The 21,102-nt window shown below is 50.0% G+C and overlaps 2 protein-coding genes and 1 long non-coding RNA gene across 11 annotated transcripts in view; 2 read left to right on the top strand and 1 right to left on the bottom strand.

The window, feature by feature from the left end:
• Nucleotides 1–11,373, top strand: part of Ndel1 (nudE neurodevelopment protein 1-like 1) — a 69,832-nt gene extending 58,459 nt beyond the window's left edge. The window contains exons 9-10 of the transcript XR_015630167.1: nt 5,860–6,098; nt 9,260–11,373. The gene's annotated coding sequence lies outside the window, so the exon portion shown is untranslated. The remainder of the gene's footprint in view (nt 1–5,859; nt 6,099–9,259) is intronic.
• Myh10 (myosin heavy chain 10) overlaps nt 1–21,102 on the bottom strand; it is a 132,800-nt gene that overhangs the window by 1,789 nt on the left and 109,909 nt on the right. For all 9 annotated transcript variants that reach the window (XM_087574589.1, XM_087574593.1, XM_087574595.1 and 6 more), the window contains 15 exon segments: nt 20,176–20,388; nt 16,377–16,521; nt 15,356–15,562; nt 12,817–12,921; nt 12,048–12,200; nt 11,430–11,678; nt 10,754–10,966; nt 9,206–9,418; nt 8,269–8,430; nt 5,602–5,730; nt 4,248–4,336; nt 3,458–3,581; nt 3,173–3,381; nt 2,087–2,195; nt 465–637 (listed from right to left, as the gene is read on the bottom strand). In XM_087574589.1, coding sequence (XP_087430715.1) covers nt 465–637; nt 2,087–2,195; nt 3,173–3,381; nt 3,458–3,581; nt 4,248–4,336; nt 5,602–5,730; nt 8,269–8,430; nt 9,206–9,418; nt 10,754–10,966; nt 11,430–11,678; nt 12,048–12,200; nt 12,817–12,921; nt 15,356–15,562; nt 16,377–16,521; nt 20,176–20,388 — 2,493 coding nt within the window.
• LOC148002923 (uncharacterized) lies at nt 12,892–20,959 on the top strand. Its single transcript, XR_015631737.1, has 2 exons — nt 12,892–12,997; nt 20,096–20,959. It is a non-coding gene; the product is annotated as an uncharacterized LOC148002923 (long non-coding RNA).

Genomic DNA, 21,102 nt, shown 5'->3' with positions numbered 1-21,102 from the left:
TCCCCCCACAGTGCACGTGACCGTGGTCGACATGGTAAGGCAGACAGGTTAGGGTGAAGCTCTACCCCTCAGAAAGCCTTTCCTGAAAGGGGAAGCAGAGCTTAGACTCTGATTTTGTATTCTAAGTCCTTTAAAATCAGAGGCTCAACTTCCTGGCCACACAAGCAGGACACCAGCATCCTTTGCCCCAGGACAGAGGCCTATGCTGGCTCGCTGGCTTTTCCGGCAAATGTGTGTACCCCCTTTACTCTGCCATGCTCTGCTCCCTCACTGGACAGAGAGGAGTGAGGAGGCTGGTGGGTGAGTCTACTGGGAGCTCTTGCCCTGCTTGAGTGAGGCTGTGGACTCTAGATGTCTGCTTTCTTCCACTTGCTATTGTAAACGCCATGCGTTTTGACTGTGGGGATTCTAGAGGAATCCACACATGAAGCCTGTCAGCTCTCCATGGCTCACCAAACACTTACCTAAGCCGGTTCTTGAGAGTGCTGACCTCACGGCTCAGGCCCTCATTGGCCTCGGTGGCATCATCCAGTTCCCTTTGGAGTTTACGCCGAGATGCATTGGCACGTGTAGCCTCCTCCTCAGCTTCTTCCAGCTGGCGTTTAAGCTGCTTCATCCTGGCATTGGCTTTCTCCATCTTGGGGAGTTACATGAACGAAAGGCAAACAGAGAATCCAGGGTCAGATGGCCTGGAGGGTCAGCGCGCTCTGTGACATCTTGTGTGGGCTCCTGCACACACATGCACGTTTGTTTCAGGGCTGCTCTAAGGCGCTTCCCTTGCTGTAGTAGAACCAGTATTTACAGAGCAAGCTACATAATCAGAAACTCAGAACTGCCTTACCCATGAGTTTTTGTTTTCCATCTCCACACATGTGACTGATGAGGTTATGCAAAAGGCTAGCAGTCTGGACAGGATACTGTCCGTGAAGCCTGGCTGTTCACACAGCCACTCTGGGAGAATACATTCCCACTTCTTAAGAATCTGACTCTGGATCCTTTGCTCCTAAATTTGCAGGGACTGGCCCAAAGTCAACGAACCCTCAGTGGTGAGGGAGGCGTGGACAGGCTGCAGGTAGGATGTGTGCTCAGTTCCCACGGGCACACCCTATCTACTGCCTTGAGACAGTTTTTATAGCCAGGCTGGCACTGATCCCCCGATGCTCTATGGGACCCCAGGTGTGTTACTGTTGGAGAGAGCCCTCCAGTAACGTGCGTCTGGTATTAGGGTTTGGTGCATGTGGGCAAACACCCTTCACATATCCCTGGTTTCTGTGGTTTGCCACCTCCCACTTTTCCTCCATCTAGTTTCCCGATGCTTGCTGTACCCAAGAACTATTATTCCAGGCACAGGAATGCTTTAGTGGAGGAAGCTGCATGTAACTAAAATCCACCCCAGAGCTCACACGGGACACTGATGCTGCAGTCAGTTGAAATGCCATCATTAAGAGTTTCCCAACTCTAATCAAAAATCTTACTAATCTATTGATCAATCTACCACATTCGCTTAGCTTCCTTTCACTGTGTATTTGTTTATGAGCTTTGTAAATAATGATAGACTCCATGCTAGACATTTTGTTAAATGTTGAGCATAAATAAAACAGAGGATCAAGATTGAAGTCAATTTCTACATTTGTGGAGATTAAGGCTAGGTTAGGGGTAACACAAATGGGTGCTGGAAACCCTGGTCTTTGGATAAGAATGTTCTCTATCAGCTCAGCTGTTGGGATACTTCATCCTCCGGTGATGTAGTGTAGGGAGGACTTAGGAGGTAAGGCCTTGTTGGAGGAAGAATGTCATTAAAGGTGGGTTTGGGAATCTACAGATTCATGCCATTCCCAATTTTCTCTCTCTGTTGCTTCCTTAGGGTTCAAGATGTGAGTTCTTAGCTCCCAGTTCCACCCACCATGCCTCCACTAGACAATTATAGACTCATACCTCTGTAATCATAAGTTCAAATAAACTCTTTTTTTTTTTTTTTTTTTTTTTACAACTTATAGAAGAAAGTTTCCCAAAGCATTCTTAACTCTGACTTGTTTGCTTAAACATGTCCACGGTGCGACCCTCACCCCGCCTGGCTGTCTCCTACCTGCTCCTTATACTGATCCGCATGCCGGCGCTCGTCTTCGACCTGCATGAAGATCTCTTTCAGTTTCTTCTCTGTCCGACGGACTAGTTTGTTGGCAGCTGCGCGTTCCCTGTCAAAGTGACCAAAACAGTTTTAAGTAGTTGTAGGACTTGAAATTAATTATATTTTAAATAGGGAAATATTTAGGAGTTCTTTTTCTTTGGAAAATGACGCATACTGGAAGGCCCTTTTAGACCTCCCAGGATCTGAAGCAGGGATTGTCTTTCAGTGTCCTTCAGTGGCCACAGAGCATTTGTTCCTGTGCACACAGGTGCTGAGTGACAAGGACAGCATGTGCCACATACACTGGTAAGTCATGTGAAACAGACATGGTTATCACTTAAACAAACGCCCAATTTCTGGAGTGACTGTCTCAGGTTTAGAGTTTGCTAATGCTGGGAGTAGTTACTGATACTGGAAATGGCAAAGCCCACAATGTCGCCCGGACTGCTGCCCATTTAGAGGAAATCAACGCCAAGAGTTCCTGCAGACAAGATGGTTCCTCCCTAGCTGGAACTGGAGCTGGTTGGGGTCAGCTGAAAGGGCAACTTAAATCTTGTTGGTGATCGCCTGACTGCCTGTGTCTGGCTGTGACACTTCCAGGCACTCCTACCCAGTGGAGTGGGAGGAGGGGTGGAAACGTAGCACTGGAACTGCAGGGTTGGGGGGGGGGGTCCTGCATTTCTGGGTCCCATACTCCCCAACATGGTGGGTCTGTGGGCTGCTGTAGCTGCCTGCTCATTCTGCCCTGTGCAGTGCGGTGCTTCATTCTGGTGTGACGGACTGTCCGGGAGGGAGAATGCTTCTGAGCAGCACCGCAAACCAGCACCTCACAGGAAGTCTGCCGTGGGTACATAAAGTCACAGGACAGAATGATGGCTCCCAGCAGGGCCAGGCAGAGGCCTAGCCCCTCCCTAAGCACTTCTCTCACGGCTCACAGACCCTTCTATCTCCCATGCAGGTCACTTGTCCTGCACTGTTTGTTTCCCGTGCATGGGGTGCTCCTACGGGTGAGGCGCTTCTGTGTGATGAAATGGCCCATCTTACTTGGCTTCCTGCTCCAGCTGTTCCTCCAGCTGCCCAATCTTGGCTTCCAGGGCTGAGATGGTGGCTTTGAACTTGGACTTGACCGCCCCCTCCAGCTCCTGCAGCTTGGCCTTCAGCTCCTTGTTTTGTCGCTCCAGCTGCTGGCGGGCATTGTCGCTCTTCTGGGCAGCGCTGCGCTCCGCTGCCAACTCTGTGTTCAGGGTGTCCACCTGGAAGGGGAGAGAGTTCAGATAAGCAGTGTAGAGAGAGGCAGTACAGCTGCCCCGGGGACAGGTCGCAGGGCACCTGGAGCGTGGTCTTGCGGAAGCGGTCATTGAGCAGCTCCATGTTACTCTGCTCCTCTTCTAGCTCCTCCTCCAGCTGCGCGATCCGGGCTTCCAGGCGCCGCTTCTCATCCAGCAGAGCGGACCTAGGCACAAGGAAGGGGCGTGCACAGAGCACAGCTGAGAACTGAGCACTTCGCTCCAGATTAGTCCCTGCATCTACCCCTGAGCTGTGGATGAGCCCCACCTCAACAGTGCCCTCCTGCCCATGTCTGTCTTCCTGGTCCTGTCCTCTGAACCACTGTGTGACTTCCCAGGACCTCCCTGTTGCTGACTGCCTCTAGAATTCAGGGGGATCTTAGATGAGACCCTGTAGTCACGGGCATGGACTCTAATGATGTCCCAGCACTCCCAAGAGAAACCTTAAAGCAATTCAGATGAAGATGGTGAGGAAGCTATTTGCCAAGCCAGTGAATCAGAAAGCGAGGCCTTAAGTGTTAGGGGAGTGCAGTCTATGGATGTCTATGCTGTAAGGCCTTTGGGACTGGCACAGGGGCACACGCTTGTGTGGCCTGTGTGTGATGGGCATGTGGAGGTGGTGTCCTATGTGTGGCTGAGGTTGCCCAGACTTGTGGTCATCCTTTTAGACCTGAAGAGGTGAGCCAGCCCACTCGCTCTTAGATGTCAGGCGGCTGTCCTTAGCCTGTGCAGCTGCACGCACTTGAGGGCAGAGAACCATGCTTGCGCAGAGGGTAGGCTAAGCACTGCTGCTTCCTAGTCCCATCCCATTTGCCTGCTGCCCGGAGACTCACTTCCCAGAGGCGCTGTTGGCAATCTCGTCAGCCAGCTCATCTCGCTCCTGCTCTGCGTGTCTGCGGGCTCGCTCAGATGAGGCCAGCTCCTAAATGAGTTTAAACGGGGTTAGGCTCTCCCACTGACATTTTCCCTCATGCTTTCCACATAACCAAAGAGCAGTCTCTATAAGATAGGAGGCTGGCTTAGTGCTGAGGTGAGACTTGCTACCAGACCCATTAAAGGCCACCAAGGAAGCGTTCACTGTCACTTGTGTGGAGTAGCTATTTCCCACCATCGTCAGGTGTTCCTTACAATCATGGAGCACAAGATTCAACTTTGAACCCTACAGAGACACTGGCCATACCAAATCACAGCTCACTCAAGGCCTTGGAGCTACCGGCCATGGTTTGCTGAAGTACAAAGCAGCCAGGAAGTAGATGGTACGTTTGGAGTCTAAGCCACAGCTTTAAATTAGTGTGAATTAAAGAAGCCATTTATAGAAATTAGGAAAATACCGAATTGTGACAGTGAACTTGCCCTGCATCAAAATTTGCGAGACGAAGTAGAAGAACCTTAGAGGGATGTTTATGTCTCTGTGAATGCAGGAGTCATAGCCCTGAGCTGCAGTGTGTGTTAGCGTGCCTGAGGCCCTGGTTTCACTCCCGGACACACGCACATACACACCTCACAGAAAGAGAAAAATAGCCCAAAGGAAGTAAACAAAAAAGACAGTAAAATAGAAAACATGAAAGGACCAAAGACCGGTGCTCAGGATAAGCCTGGGCTCTGCCCGTGTCTCATCCAGTTGTTGTTTCTCAGCCTCTCCCTGACTGACAGGGTCTCGGCAGCTGCTGTAGCCAGTGCTGGTGATTTCCCATGGCAACTGTTATCAAGCCAACAGTTCCGCTCACTATCTTTTGAGAAGATCTCAGAAATTAGTAGAGAGAAGTGCACTTCAGGAGGCCTTATTACATGGGTGGAATTCTGTCCTGCCTGCTCCTTACGATGGAGACCTTAGTGAGAGACGAGTGAAAAGTGCTTGTTTTTACATGTCCCACTTCAGAATTCAGCAGAACACGTCTCTTTCTGTAAGGGGACAGCACTTCTGCGAGAAACAACAACCTTCCCTGGGCAGAGCCCACTCAGCTTACTGCTTAAATAATGATCTCTCCTTTCTCTCAGGAGAGCACATTCTAGAAGGCTGTCTTACTAACAGCTGTTCTGCCTTTAGTCAGGTAAAAGAATATTCATTCAGGAGCAGGTGACAAAGCACTGGAAGTGGTGCTGAACTGAAACCCACACCATCAAGGCCACAACACATTCCCTAAGGACAAGCAGCTGCTGAACACGTGGGTGACCAAGCAAAGATACCTCTTGCAACTGGAGGATTTCTGCTTCTAGACTCTTCAGTTTCTTTTCACTTTCTTTGGATTGAGCAAAAATCTCATCTCTAGATGCTCGAGCTTCTTCTAGTTCACGCTGGTAATCCTTCATCTGTGCCTGAGGTTAAATAAGAAAGTCCTTTTAGGGAGTAGTTTTTATTCTCAGTATTGTTTCACTGTAAAAAGAACACAGAAGTACAAAGCTCCCAGAAGACCAGACTGATATCCCATGTAAATCCCTCAACAGGAACTAACCAGTGCTGGAATGGAATGGAGTCTGTACCGTGACCGAGCGCGTTTGCCACCCACCTGTCCTATACACCGCATCACCTCATCAGCTGCAGAGCGGCATTTGATTTAATCACAACACTTGATGGGTTATGAAGAAGATGAGGCTTTAATCCGTATGCTTTGCTGGACAGATCATCAAGTAGGGACGTCCAATCTCAGTCTCTACTTAACCCTGACATGCAGAGCCCAGCCCAGGTAATTCGACAACAAGAAGCCAATCCAAGAAGGAAGGAGTAGACAAAGTGGGTTTATGGCATGATCTTCGCTTAGGCAATCTTAAGGGACCTAGTAAAAAAGCCATCACAGCTAGTAGATGACTTTGGCAAGATTGACTGATAGATACAGGGGCTGGAGAGGTGGCTCAGTGGTTAAGAGCACTGTCTGCTTTTTCAGAGGTCCAGAGTTCAATTCCCAGCAACCACATGGTGGCTCACAACCATCTGTAATGGGATCCGATGCCCTCTTCTGGTGTAACTGAAGACAGCTATAATGTATTCATATACATTAAATAAATTAAAAAAAAAAACAAAAACCAAAACAAAACAAACACCAGCCAGAGTATATACAGAATTGTAGTGTCCAAGTAAATCACTGAAAGACAGTGCAACTGAAAAGATTCACAGGCGGGATGAACTGGCATTTACGTGTGCTTCTGTAAACATGTTCAGTGCCATTAGTGTACTGGCTGGTTTTTTGTCAGCATGGCATAAGCTAGTAATCAGAGAGGAAGGAAAAATGCCTCTATAAGATAAGGCTGTAGGGCATTTTCTCCATTAGTGATCAATGTGTGAGGGCCCAGCCTATTTAGGGTGGGGCCACCCCTGAGCTGGTGGTCCTGGGTTCTATAAGAAAGCAGGTTGAGCAAGCCATGGGGAGCAAGCCAGTAAGCAGCATCCCTCCATGGCCTCTGCTTCAGTTCCTGCTTCCTGGTTCATGCCCTGACTTCCTTCAATGATGAAGCGTAAGTCGAATAAACCCTTTCCTCCCCAGCTTGCTTCTTGGTCATGGTATTTCAAAGCAAATCGAGCACAATTCGAGGGGCTGGGGTCCTAACTGTTAAAGTGGCTGCCACACAAACATCAAGACTAAAGCTTAGATCCCCAGCACCCACAAAAGCTGACTGAGGGCACGTAGTCCCAGTGCTGGGAACTGCTGGCCAGCTGTTTATCCTGGCTGCATCTGAGCTCCAGCTTCAGAGAGAGGCACTGGGAAACAAGGTAGAGCACGACTGAGGAGGGCGCTGACCTCTAGCCTCTACGCATGTGCAAGTGCTCATAATTGGGGGAGTGAGATTAGAGCCGGGGTCCAGCTCAGGATAAGCAAACATCCCAAAGCAAAGGAAACACACATCCTGTGGTGCGTGACTATCTTGATAAACAGCTATTAAATACATTCAGTATTACTTTTCATCATGAGAAATATTTGTAATTATTAAGCCAAAAGTTTGTATTAGCCTCAAAATTTTTAAATTTTGCGTGTATGAGTGTTTTGCCTGTTTGTATGCTGATGTACCTCGTGAATGCAGTACCCATGGAGGCCAGAAGAGGGCAGCATGTGAGCCACCATGTGGGTGGATGCTGGGAACCAAACCTGGGTTGGTCCTGGACAAGGGCAACAGGTGCCCTTGTTATAAACTTCAGCCATCACGCCAGCATACAAAAAGCATACAAAAGTGATTCCTTGGCTTATAAAGCTGCTGGCCACAGACGCTTTGTCTGCATGTGTGCAGCTGTAAGCAACAGTCACCATTTCTTTTGTCAGGTGCTCCCTTCATCCTGCGACTTTCACACAGCTCTGTCAGTCTTTGGGCTTTGGCTAAGATCATAGTTGTTGGGTGCATGCATGAAGATATAGAACTATGAAGTTAAAGGAAAGATTTTTTTCTGAAGGTTTGGTCACAGTTTGTACCTCCTACCGGTGCCTATACCTAGCTAGTAAGAGCAGGGCCACCCCACGCTGGCCTTTAGCATGAATAACAGCCCTCTCCCAATCGAGGCCATAAAATGGTATCATATGGGTACCAAAAGTGATGCTTGGAGCTGTCTGAAATTACATTCCCAGCAGCGCAGGGGAAAGGCACACTCTGCCTCCTCCTGGAGATGTGCTGGACAGTTATGTGTTGCTTAAGGGTATTTGTGGGCACAGGACCATATTACAGCAAGGATACTTCTCTTGGCCACCATCCCCAGGTCTGTCTAAGAAGCAAATCCAATAATCTAGGGGACAGCTGCTCTGGTCCTCAGCAGGACAGTGGCTCGGTGACAAGGTGACAGTTGGGTGCTATATTGTCTCCCAGCTTCAGTTTCATCTTGGTTCCAGTACGGCCATGTGACCCTGTCCCGCAGGGCAAGCCTGCCGTTCCTACCTGAAGCTTGCGAAGCTGCTTGATCACTTCATCCCGGGCCTTGTTGGCGGCCTCGATCTGAGCCTCCAGGTCCTTCAGGTCTATCTCCATCTTCTTCTTTGAAGCCACAGCAAGTGCCCGCTGCTTCCGCTCATCCTCCAGCTCTGCCTCGAGCTCCCGTACCTGAAGGACAGTGTGGACTGCATTATCCTGACCTCTAGTTCCTTGGCTAGGGGAGCTCGTCACTGCAGAGGTTCCTGATACCAACAAGTCCCCATGTATTACTAACAAAAGCTCCAGAACTGGGTTTAGTTCAGAAGGCCTTGGCAACCACTACGTGGGATAGGCTACGCTTGCTGGTAGCTACTAGGGGACCGAAGGAGGAAGACCTTAGGCTCACAGTGACAGGTGACTCTAAATCAGAAAGATAGGAGGCACAAGACAACCATGAGATTCTTTTTATGTCTTTAATTCCAACACTTGGGATTAAACTCTGTTTGAGTACATAGAGAAACCCTGTCTCCCAAGAACCAAACCAAGCAAGCAAGCACACACAAAGAATTAAACATCAACCCTCTTCTCTCATGAGGAACCCTTTAAGGTGGTTCAGTGGTAGAATGCTTACCTAGTATGTGCAAAGTCCTAGGTTTGATCCCAGCCTTCCGAAGGGGGTGGGGTGATTTAAGGAGGCCATGATATATGAATGATGGGCACCTGCAGTGTCTCCCCATCTGAGAGACAGGTTTTCCCCTAGTCTCATACCCTGAGTACTCCGATGGCTTCACAGACACCCTAGCTAAGCAGCAGTGACATTGGAGAAAGAGAAAATCTAAACTACTTACTGCCAGACTCAACATGTCCTGCAGCTAATGCTTCCCAGTGCCAGCTACAGGGCCGACTGCTGGGCTGGCTGAGAACGCACGAGCCAGGCTCTGCAGGCCATGCCTCCCCCACCTACCTGCTTGAGCAGCAGCCGCTTCTTCTCTTCATTCTGCTCATCTCTGGTTTGCAGGTCCCTCTCAAACTGGGCCTTCATGGCCTGCATGTTGACTTCCAGGCGGAGTTTGGCGTCCTCAGTGGCCTGCAACTCGTCCTCCAGCTCCTCCAGCTGGGTCCTCATCTCCTCCACCTGCTGCTCCAGGGCCCGCTTGGACTTCTCCAGCTCGTGGACCTAAGGCGCAGCAAACATCAGACTGGTGAGCAGAGGCTGCTGCTCTTGGATCAGAGATGTGACCTAAACCTACAGTTCTGACTTCTGTGGTCACACGTGTTTTAATCACCCCACTTGAATGACGGGACTTTGAAGCTAAAGCAGTCACATCACCCGCAGAGTGTGAGGCTGCATGAGCCTTAGAAGTCATTCACAATGGAAAGGCTCATGGGCCACCTGGGATAGAGGTAGTCTGCAAAGCAGGGCACAGCCACAAGGTCTGACCTTTCTCTGAACAGTGCCCTCCACAAAGACGAGCCTTCTGAGCCTGGAGCTCCACTGGGTACCTCCACCTCCTGTCCCAAGTAACCTGCCCAACCTCTTGAAGCAGACCTATGTGTTATCGAATGTCCGGGGCTCACAATCACGTTAGCTTCACGGGCAAGCAGCAGAACTTAGGAAGATCCATTCCTAAGTAGTGTTTGGTAACTCATCAGTCACCATGAGTGTGAGTGTCAGTTACTGTGGAGAAAATGACTAGGGAACCACTACAGTCTTCTCTTCACTGCTACATGGCTCTGTGAGTTCAAAGCCAGCCTGTTCTACAAAGTGAGCTCCAGGACAGCCAGAGCTGCTACACAGAAGAGCCCTGTCTCAAAACCCCAAAATAATGGAAGTTGGCAGAAGAGCCTAGGGGAATGTCCCTTTGAATTGCAGGTCCAAATTTACTCTGTAGCTTTCTGCTAGTTAGATACTGAGGGAGGGCACAGGGCAAGGAACTAGCATGGGGACTCTTGGAGAAGGCACACATGTGAGAGCTCACAGAAATGTCTCAACTGTAAGTCCTGACAGTTGCAGACACCCTGAAGGCCAGCACTCAGGTCTCAGGAAGGCCAGGCAGGGAGTGGAGTAAATGTGCTTCAGTTCCCAGGGGATCTTGGGACATCCAGGTTTGTAACCACTGACAATGCAGATATGAGAGGTGCCTCTGCCAGGATGAACTGGGGCAGGGAGGGCCAGGGTAAGGGTCAACATCTGGCTGTCTGCTAGGGGTTCTGCAATAATTCCACATCTGGGGTCTGGGGAGAAGGTCTCAGCAGTAAAGAACACTGCGTGCTCTTCTGGAGGACCTGGGTTCAACTTGCAGCCCACATGGCAGCTCACAACCACCAGCAGGTCTAGTCCCAAGGGATCCAATCCCTCTCTGCCCTCAAGGGCATAGGGCATGTGCATGGCACGCAGACATGGATCTCGGCGCAGGTGAATGGGAGAACACATCTGCCTCCAGGACAGGGCTCAAGTTGGCTCTGCTATGGTCCCAGGCTGTTTCTGTCCTTGCAACTACAGATGACTTACGTTCTTCCCCACATCATCTTTCGAGCTCATGAGGTCTTCCATGTCTGCCCGAAGCTGCTTATTCTGCCTCTCAAATTCCTCCTTGGCCTCCAAGGCCTCCTCCAGGGCCCGCGCCAGGGAGAGCGCCTTGGTTTCTTTCTCTCTGGCCTCAGCTTCAGCCCGGTCCCGTTCTTCTGCATAGCGAGCAGAGATGCCCTTCTCTTCTGCCAACAGCTGTGTGAGAGCAGAGCACGGTGAAAACACCACTTGCCACGCCTAAGGACACTGCAGAGGGCCCTACGCACCCCAAGGCTCTCTGAGTGCCAATGATGCCGCGACTGGAAAGCTCCAGCCTGTGCTCATGGGATAGGCCACAGTCAAAGCACACGGCGCTGCACAGGCCGTAAGCACAGGCTTATGTGGAACACTGAGGTCCTGTCCTGTACATTACTGTGTAGGTGCACATTCCCCAGTGAGGCATTCTCAAGCCTGGGATAGTGCTTGTCCTAAGAACCGTGCATGGTGGTATTTATTCCCCTGTGCAGGACTCATGGGCGCCCCCATACTTCCTTTTTATGTTTTCTGAACACTGTATAAGTGTGTATTGCATTTAAATAAGAAAAGATTGTCTTAAACCGAAACCAAAGTGAGAGCCTTGTCAGGATGTGGAGCCTAAGGGCCTGGACAAACGCCTCACCTGGTCAAACTTCTTCTGTTTCTTCTCCAAGTTGGAGACGATCTGGCGCTGGTGGTCCAGGTCCACCGTCAGGTCATCCAGCTCCTGTTGCAGCCGGTTCTTGGTCTTCTCCAGCTTGTCATATGCTAGGACCTTTTCCTCCAGTCGCTGACTCAGTGCCTCCACGTCCTTAAGCAGTTTCTTCTTGGCTTCTTCCAAACCCTCAATTGTCCCCAGGTCATCGTCCACTTTCTTCTTGGTGTCAGCCAGCTAGGTTTTGGGTAAGGAAGCAAGGGTCATAAGAACTTGTCTGATTTTTGCATTTCAAGAATCAACACTTGTTTTCAATATTATAAGCCAGCACGGTATGCTTCTAACCCAAGTCCTGAAACAACCCTTAGCTAAGCTGTAAATTGGAACCGAGGCCCCACAGAAGCCATACTTCTGTCTGTAAAGGTTGTCAAGTTATGGAGAGGACATCAGTGTTTGGCTGGGTCAAAGAAAAAAAATCATGTACCGAGCTTAATTTAGTTCAACCTAATTAACTGTCCCAAAATGCAGAGGCTGAGTCCACGTGGCTAGGCCACCGCTGTCCCTGCACATATCTAGAGCACCGCTGTTCCCAAAAAGGACACACACCTGGGACTGCAGGGCCAACACCTGCTTTTCCAAGTTCTTCCTGGCCTCCTCTTCCTCCTCCTGCTGCTCCTGAAGGCTGTTCTTCTCCTCCTCCAGCTGCCGGATCCGACTGCTCAGGTTCAGTTTCTGCCGCGTCTCCTCCTGAAGGAGCTCCTGTATGTTTAAGAGGGAGCGCCTAGGTTACCTGCAGCGAACACTGGGGCTCGATCCCACCAGAGGAACAAAAGGCCCAAACTAAAGTAACTCTCTGGACAATTAGGCCACAAAAAAACAGCGCTCCTGTGGACAAGAAATAGCCAGCGACAGGTAAACAGTCTCATTCTTGCCTAGGCCCACACATATGCCTTCCACACATGAGGCTCCTGCTGCAGTCTCTTCCTTGGCACTCCTCTGCCTCAATCCCAGCACTCAGCAGGCAAGCTGACTGACTTCCCCCAAATCTCCATGCAACCATGTCCTTGCTGCTTTTAGCCGTGAGCACTCTTCAAGGTGACACATGGCTCCTGCCTCCTGCAGCCTCCCTGACCAGGCTGCTCAGGGGCTGCGCTGGTTGCTTAACTTGTCCCTGTAACTTAATTACCCTGCAGTTTAACCGAGACCTCTACCCCCATATTTTGAGCACCTCACTCCAAATGCAGAAACAGTGTCTGTCAATGACTGCCCCATCACAGAAATGCATGCAGCACGTGCTCTCGGCACGCGTGTAGCATTGTGATACATTAGAGCTTTACTTTATTCACGCCCTCTCCATCCCCTGCTCCCCGAGTACCTGTGTGTCCTGTAGCTGAGACTCGAGACCTGCGGCGTCCTTAGCGAACTTCATTCCTTTCTTCTCGGCTTCTTCCAGCAGGGTTGAGACATTATCCAGCTCATTCTGCAAGGAGGTAAGGAAGAAACTCGGTTCCACAGTAAGAAAAGACCATCAGAGCCCTTAGAGAACACAGCAGCACGTGAGTGTGCACATGTATGAGAATTCGAACTAGAAAATAAATTCAGTGAATGCTTACCACCCAGCCGGAGCTAAAACCCACTCCACAGCCCCCTTCCCACGGCCTCTGGTTGAAAGGGCAGGGAGCGCAGGGACCTGTGATCCTCTTCGTGTTTTACTTTGACCACCACAAAAAGACAAAACAAAACCACGCTGGAGGGCGGGAAGGGCCAGTTTGGGCCAGCAGGTGGTTTCCTCCATGTTAATTTGCACTAAGCACATGCCGGGGGCACATGGAGTTTACATCCTTACAGAACTTGACATTTAAGGGACTCAAGGAGATATGTACATGCTGGTAATCAGCCAAAATGTCTGCAGCTGTGAGGAGTGGCATACTCACATTCAGTGTGAGCATAAGTCGCTGAAGATCAGATTTTAGGAATAGTGTGACACCTCCCCCTTCATCTCCTCCCCAATGAGAGAGGTCTCCAAACAGGGCTGGAGAGATGGCTCAGACCATAAGAGCACTGGCTGCACTTCTGGAAGGTCTAGGTTCAGTTCCCAGCACCCAGCTCATAGTGGTCTGTAACTCCCACCCTAGGGATCTGCACCCTCTTCTGACCTTGGTGCGTATCGAGCATAGAGGTGATGCACAGACAAACATGTGGACAAAACTCGTGAGACTGTGCAGTGGTGGCGCACACCTTTAATACCAGGGAGGCAGAGGCAGGTGGATCTCTGTGAGAGGTCATTCTGGTCAAGAAGCAAGTTCAAGGACAGCCACAGCTACACAGACAAACCCTGTCTCAAAACATGCACGCTCACATTTTAATGAGTGTTGTGCATGTAGATAGAAAGTGGAGGAACAGCAGGGCAGGTTGTCTTCACTTGTCTTCTGGCTGTATGACTATGGGGAGCGATATGGAAGATACATTGTATGCCTAACAGGATAGCCTTGTTTCTATTACTTCTGTAGCAACATCCTTCAGTGCTCTGGGTGCAGGGGACTGGGGAAGATCTCTGGTGTTGAGAGGGACCTCCTCTTCTACCTGAGATCTGAAGAGGACAGAGAGGTGGCTTAGGTTCTATGAGCCACAGCCTTCTTGCCGCCCTATGGAGGATGAGAGTGGGGGTAGTGGCTATGTACACAGGAGCCCAGTGCTTCCCAGGAACCCTCTGATGTCCCTCACCTTGTTCACATCACTTGTTTCTAACTGCTGCCTTTAAGGAATACCTTCCAAGATCCCTGAGAGCCCACACACGAGGCACACAGGGATGTTGTGTACACAGGCCAAAGGCTGGTCTCCTTAAGAGGCCTGCTTCTGACATCCCTGGCTAGATCCGGAAAGTTGGATTTGAGGTGGGGTCTGACACTAGGTCCACTGTGCCTGTGCTCAGAGCACCTGCCACCTGTCCTTCCAGGCTGACGGCCTACACGACCCACAGCACCCACTTCTCAGCAACAAACAGCCTACTGTGCTGAGTGAATGATAGGATCCCTGAAGGGCGACTGCCACCACTGTCCCCACCCTGCTGAAGAAACTGGGCACACGCTGTGGGACTGGGCTGGAGGTTCCCCAGCTGGCCACCAGAGTCAGGCAGCTCCAGCTTCCTTCCCTAGAACAGGAGACCTCGGGGTTGGGGATTTAGCTCAGTGGTAGAGCGCTTGCCTAGGAAGCGCAAGGCCCTGGGTTCGGTCCCCAGCTCCGGAAAAAAAAAAAAAAAAAAAAAAAAGAACCTAGAACAGGAGACCTCAAACCTCTGTGACAACCACTTCTGTACTCTGTGCAGCGAGGCAGTGGCACAAACACCTCTTTCCTAACAGTGACTCCTCTGGGAAGTCACCTTACTGCTGTGCCGGAGTCTGTTACTAGGCATGAAGGCGCCTTTGCACATATTCCTACAGTGAGCAGCTTTAACGCTGAGCCTGTGCCACTGTAATACTCTAAAGACTTCTGTGTGCAGCTGGACTAACGGAGAAGGTGAGACGCACTCAGCTACAGCCACGCTGGCCAGGTCTAAACTCACATGTCTTTTTTTAAAAAAAGATGTATTTATTTTATTTATATGAGTACACTGTAGCTGACTTCAGACACACCAGAAGAGGGCAGCAGATCCCATTACAGATGGTTGTGAGCCACCATGTGGTTGCTGGGATTTGAACTCAGGACCTCTAGAAGAACAGTCAGTGCTCTTAACCACTGAGCCATCTCTCCAGCCCTAAACTCACATGTCTTATTCTTTAAAGGGATTGCTTAACTTACACACACACACACACACACACACACACACACACACACACACACACACAACTTAAGGGTTCCCCAGATTTAATTGAGACACTTTCCAGGTATGCAAGAGAACACGCCAGAGCCCATACCTGTAGCTTGTTTGCTTTCTCGGCCAGTTCTACCCTGAGCCTGTCACCTTCTGACACCTTGGCGTGGAGCTCCTGGACCTGGGCATCGAGCTTCTTCCTCTTGTGCTCTGACTCAGCCTTGACCTGCTGCAGCACCTTCACCTCACACGCCAGCTCCTTGTTGTCCGTCTCCAGGCCCTGTTTGTTCTTCTCCAGATTGGCTTTGAACTAGCAGAGGGGAGAGAGGAACTCATCAGCGGTTGTCTCACAATACTCCATAAAAGTGCAGACGTCTGTGGGCACACAGTGAGCCTGCAACACCACGTGTGCGCTGCAGGAGTGCCTGAGCACTCCCACTATGGGAGACCTTGTGAGTTGTTGCAGCACTATGGGCTGTGAGCCGCTCATCAGACTGTGGTTCTCCTCCATACAGGGCACAGGGAAGAACTGCGTGCCTTCGGTGCGTGTCTTCAGTATCAAGTTGTCAGAAACGTTATCCCAAACTTACTGAGTTTGGAACACGGACTGGGTCTCTGGTTAGAGACAAGGCTACCCAGGGCTCTGTCTGTGGTTATGGAACTTGGCTCTAATCAGTCTTCCCACTTATTGGCTGGGTGACCTAAACGTATGTGCTGGGCCTCAGTTTCCTTATCCTTTAAATGACAATGACAGGTTATGCGACAGTGCTGAAGCCAGGACTCTCAGAGTACTAAACAGCAGAGACTGACCCTCACTAGCGTGCTGACACCATCACCCTGCACAGGGAAGGATGAAAAGAGAAAGGAGAGGGACAGAAGCAAAATGGCAGGAAGGCAAGGAAGTGTGTGGGGGAGGAGGAGGAAGGAGGCCGAGTGGGAGGGTAGGAGGCCGAGGAGAGCACAGCGGGGTGAAGAGCAGTATGGAAGGGCAGGAAGGGCTGGCAGTGGTCCTGTGGCTTCTGGCCTCAGCCGAGAGGCTCAGCAATGCTCCACAGAGGCTGGGAGCGAGTGAGCTGGTGTAGCTAGAGGGGACGTCCAGCAGGTGAGTCTCACGGGGTCCTCACCCTCTTAGCCTGTTCCAGTTGCTCAGAGAGTTCCTCCAGTGCCGTGGCGTGCCTCTGTCTCATGTCCTGGATCTGAGCTTCGTGGTTCTTAGTTTCATCCTCAAGAGCCTTCTTCAGCTCAGCTACTTCCTGCTCCCGCTTTGTGCTAGAGACATTTTTTTTTTTTAAAGTACAAAGGTCAGAATTGGCTAAGCAATGAAATTAAAACCCATGTTATGTGCTATTTGTGCTTAGTGAACCTTACAGAAGGTCTTTGATAGACACTAGCCATGTTATTTCCAGTAAGTGGGCTTGATCAGTTCTGTGGCATCAGACATCCTTCTAGAAACAGTACAACGTGCCCTCCACACTGACTTATACAACCAGGATTCACTGTGATATCCATAAAGGTCATCTAGTCTTTTTACGCAGTCTGCTTAACACATGATGCCAAGCTTCCTCAGTCTAGCCAACTTTCTGAAGTAAATCCCACAAGGCTTGTAGCAGCAAAGGTGCTCCCCATTGTAAGCAAGCCTACTTGTCACCCTTGTGAAGCAGTTACAGGGAACTAATGTTACAGGGGAGGTGTAAGGTAAGGCAGGCTGAAGGGTCACATCTCTCTAGAAAGGTCTTGGTGTGTGGTTGGGGATTTAGCTCAGTGGTAGAGCGCTTACCTAGGAAGCGCAAGGCCCTGGGTTCGGTCCCCAGCTCCGGAAAAAAAAAAAAAAAAAAAAAAAAGAAAGGTCTTGGTGTTGGAGCCTGGTACTGGGCACAGGAGATAAAAATATCGTAGGATTTGAATGCTCAGAATGAAATTGAGGGGTTTCATAACTGCACTGATGTCGTGAAGATCACTAGTATTAAACATCCCTGTGTGGCTTTCTAGTATTTTCTAACTGTCTATGGCACATGGGGGCAACATGAACAACCCAGTTATTTTACTAACCAGGAGTGAATTCGCCTTCCTCATGTGGTAAGCCAGGTTTTAGATCAGTCAACCTGAACATCATGTTCAGGTGCACAGCCTGAGAGATGGAAACCAGAGGCTGCGATATAGCCTTGCTCCGTGGTAGAGCTCCTAGCCTGTGGCAGCCCTTTGACTACCACCTGCTCGCTTCCTGAAACCAGTAAGGTGACCGACTCCTGCAGAGACCTACGTCAGCGTGTCTGCAGAGTCCAAGGTCACCCTGAAAGGCATATCTGAAAGACTTGCTCTCTGCTTTCAGATGTTTAGGGGGACCTCTTCTACCCAACACAACTCAAAACACCAAGTCAATGCAGATGACAAAAATTTATTGTGATCAAGTCCTCATGCTTTGGGGAACAAAGGATGACTAACGGGAGCTGTGGCTAGGAATGGTCATTATGTTTTGGGGAGCAAAGGATGAAAAAAGGAGTCTTTATTTATGTTCAGAAACAGAAGATGAATAACAGAAGCTGGTCAGCTATTGGGGAGTCCCCAGGTCCCTTAGGGCTGGGAACGAGAGCTTAGTTTCACCCCATCACTAAAGTGGAGTCTAAAAACAAAATGATAGCACTTAGGATAAGTTTCTTTTGCTTGTTCCCAACACAGATGTGAAACCCATGCCAATGATACGTTTCTCTCCTCCCTATTCTCAGCTGAGAGAGAGGGCAGAGGTCACAGCCACGAGAGGGCTGCTGCAGCTGGCAGCTCTGGTTAGATGTAGTCTAGACAGAAGAGTCATGGAAGCCACTTTAGCTGCAAGTGCTGCTGGCTCAGACACTTACTTGGTCTGGCCTGTCCTTGGCTAGTGCTCATCAACATTACTTCAACACAGCTGGTGGCTCCCGCTTATTAGATGTCCAGGAAAGGCCCTGCTACGCTCATTGCCTTTTCAGTGTGTTCCTGGTCTCTACTTGAATCCCAACATCACAGGAACTCTTTCGCACAGAAGAGAAACCCATGTCCCCCACTAGGGGACAAGGTAGGGTTCGGTGAGCACTCCGACCAGTCTTGGTAAGAGCACACCACACACCAGGTTTTAGATGAACCAGAGCCATGCCTAGTATTGTGTTCACCACCACCAAGCACATGCTTGGTTTTGGTAATGGTGTACACACCATTTCAAGCTTTTAACACAGAAAGTCTCTGCAGCCCAGGCTGGCTTCAAACTTGTGGCAATCCTCCTGTCTCGGTCACCCAGGTGCCTGAGCAACCACCCGCAGTATCTGTGCAAGAGCTGAGCGGGAAGAAGTGGTTAGAGTTGTGGTCAAAGGCCCATCTGTGGAGCTAGAAATCCACCAAGAAGCTAAGAGTCTATTCTGCTCTTGCGGATTCCTGGGTTCGGTTCCCAGGACCTCCATCGGGTGGCTTACAACTGCCTGTAAGTCCAGTTGCAGGGAGTGCCGACGCCTCCTTCTGGCCTCTTGTAACTCCAGCTTCAGGAGATCTGAACATTTAGTTCTTCAGACACATGCACACATGGGCACATACCTCAACCCTCGTTAAAAATATAAAAATACAAAGACCTTCTGAGGGTGGGTATGTGTGCAAATTTAGTTGTATAAAGCAGAAAGAATCTGTGAAAAGCAGGCCAGAACTTAGAATGCTGCTGCACACGCAAACCCTGGGCAGTTTGTTGTGATGGCTGCTCGTGCCTTCCCTGAGTGCTCCTGAAACTGGGGTTGGGGATGGAGGGTCTGCCCTGGTCTCGCTGTTCTCTGCAGCCATCTGCTATCTAGACACAAATCTGTCATTCTTCCAGGGGCCTGTTTCCTGATCAATGAGTAGATCCTGGTGTCACATCCTGACCTTCCTGGAAAGGGGGTGGGGACCACTGGCTTTTGGCATACTGATCCTCCTTCTGGGTACTTGGTGTCTACTTTATTTTTTTTTATTTTATTATTTTTTATTTATTTATTTATTTATTTTTTGGTTCTTTTTTTCAGAGCTGGGGACCGAACCCAGGGCCTTGCGCTTCCTAGGCAAGCGCTCTACCACTGAGCTAAATCCCCAACCCCTGGTGTCTACTTTATTAATGTGACAGTGTAGCCTCCCACTGTAGCACTGGTGGCCCGTCCATCATGCATATCCTAGAGCATCTGACAGGCACACATGTGTGTGTAGACTGTGCACACTTACACAACAAGCTCAGTCACTAGCCTAGGCAGTGTGGGTTCCTTTCTGTCTGGATTTACAGTCACATGGAGGGAGCAGTGGCAAGCAGGAGGCAAGGACAGCAGGGTGGAAGGTGTCTCAGTGGCCTCACAGATGACATCTACATTGCCAGTGGCCCTGCCTAGTCAGTGAGTTGTGATAGCTGTAGGTTCCTGACTATGAGCCTTCTCAGGCTATGTCTACCTATGCCTGGCTCTTGGTAGTATCCTGTGCAGAACATTCCAGGGCCTGTGCTCACTCTTTTCTTACAGGGCTGGGACTGAACCTCCGCCTTCTGCATACTCAGCAAGCACTCTGAGCTGTCCCGGCTTTGCACCCGTTAGCACCCCTCCTCCTCCTCTGCTTCCCTTCCAGTGCCCACGGCTACTGTACTGCCTGCGGGTGGCCTCTGCACCCCTGCTTCCCTTCCAGTGCCCATGGCTACTGTACTGCCTGCGGGTGGCCACCGCTCCACTGCTTCTGTCTTCATCCTGTCCTTCCCTCTGGTTCTGCCTGCTGTCTCCTCCTGACTTCAGCTTCTACCGTGTCTCTCACCTCAGTCTGCTGTGTGGCTGCTTACTAAACACCATGCTTTGTCACCAATTTCCTGCTCTCCTTCCAGGAGGAAGTGGGCTATCGATTTGAATGGCATCCACTGTGGAGTGGACTGGAAAACCCAGCATGGTGGAGCCCCTCACTCACCGGAGTTCCTGCTGAGCTGCTGTGGTGTCTAGGGTGTCCTCCAGTTCTGTCTTTAGAGCTTCCAGCTCCTCACTCAGGTCCCGTTTTTGTTTCTCAGCCTTGTTCCTTGAAGCCTTTTCAGACTCAAAGTCTTCCTGGAGCTCAGCGATTTGGGCCTGCAGCTCCCGCGCAACTTTAAGCGCATTATTCTTGTGCAGCGTCTCATCATCTCCTCTGTCAAAAGATCCAGGCACAAAGACACTGAGGATGGTGTGTGGATGGGCCGTGCCTCCTGCCTGACAACACCCTTCCTTTCTGGGGCCTGCTGGAGTCGGGGTCTCACTCACCAGCACAGACCTGTGTGTGGTCCCAGGCCTGAAACTTTCACACCTTAGACTTCCCCCATTCTTTGGCACAACTTTGAACTTACATGTACGGTTTGAGTGTCGACAGAACTTCCTGATGGGACTACACAAGCGAGAGGCCTGTTTCCAGACTACAAAGCACCCAGTTGAATTCATGGAGCTGGGGATGACTGTGGACTTTTCATCCCCCTGCCTCTACCTCCTGGGATTATAGGCATGCTGTTCTACACTCAGTCTTCTGTAGTGCTGGGAGCAGAGCTGGGGGTTTGTGCACAATAGGCAGGCACTCTACCAGCCATGCTACAGCTCCAGCCTGTTACAAGTTGTTCTTAATTAAATCATGTTATAAATTATGCTCTAAGACCATGTAGTCAGGTAGTTAATGCTTTAAAAGTAAAATGATATGTTAGATGGAAATAAATTGGTTTCAATATTCCAAATGGTTTTAGACTAAATATCAGATTATAGAATAAGAGGAAATATTTCTGAAATGTTAGTTCCTTCAAAGTCCCAAAGCACACTGAAACTAATCTATAACATACAGAAAGGAAACATCTGGTACAGTAAAGTGGCTTGCTCTCTT

The sequence above is a fragment of the Rattus norvegicus genome, chromosome 10 (assembly GCF_021556685.1).
Source record: "Rattus norvegicus strain SHRSP/BbbUtx chromosome 10, alternate assembly SHRSP_T2T, whole genome shotgun sequence".
Classification (NCBI taxonomy): domain Eukaryota; kingdom Metazoa; phylum Chordata; class Mammalia; order Rodentia; family Muridae; genus Rattus; species Rattus norvegicus.
This window is presented reverse-complemented; position numbering and strand designations above follow the sequence as displayed.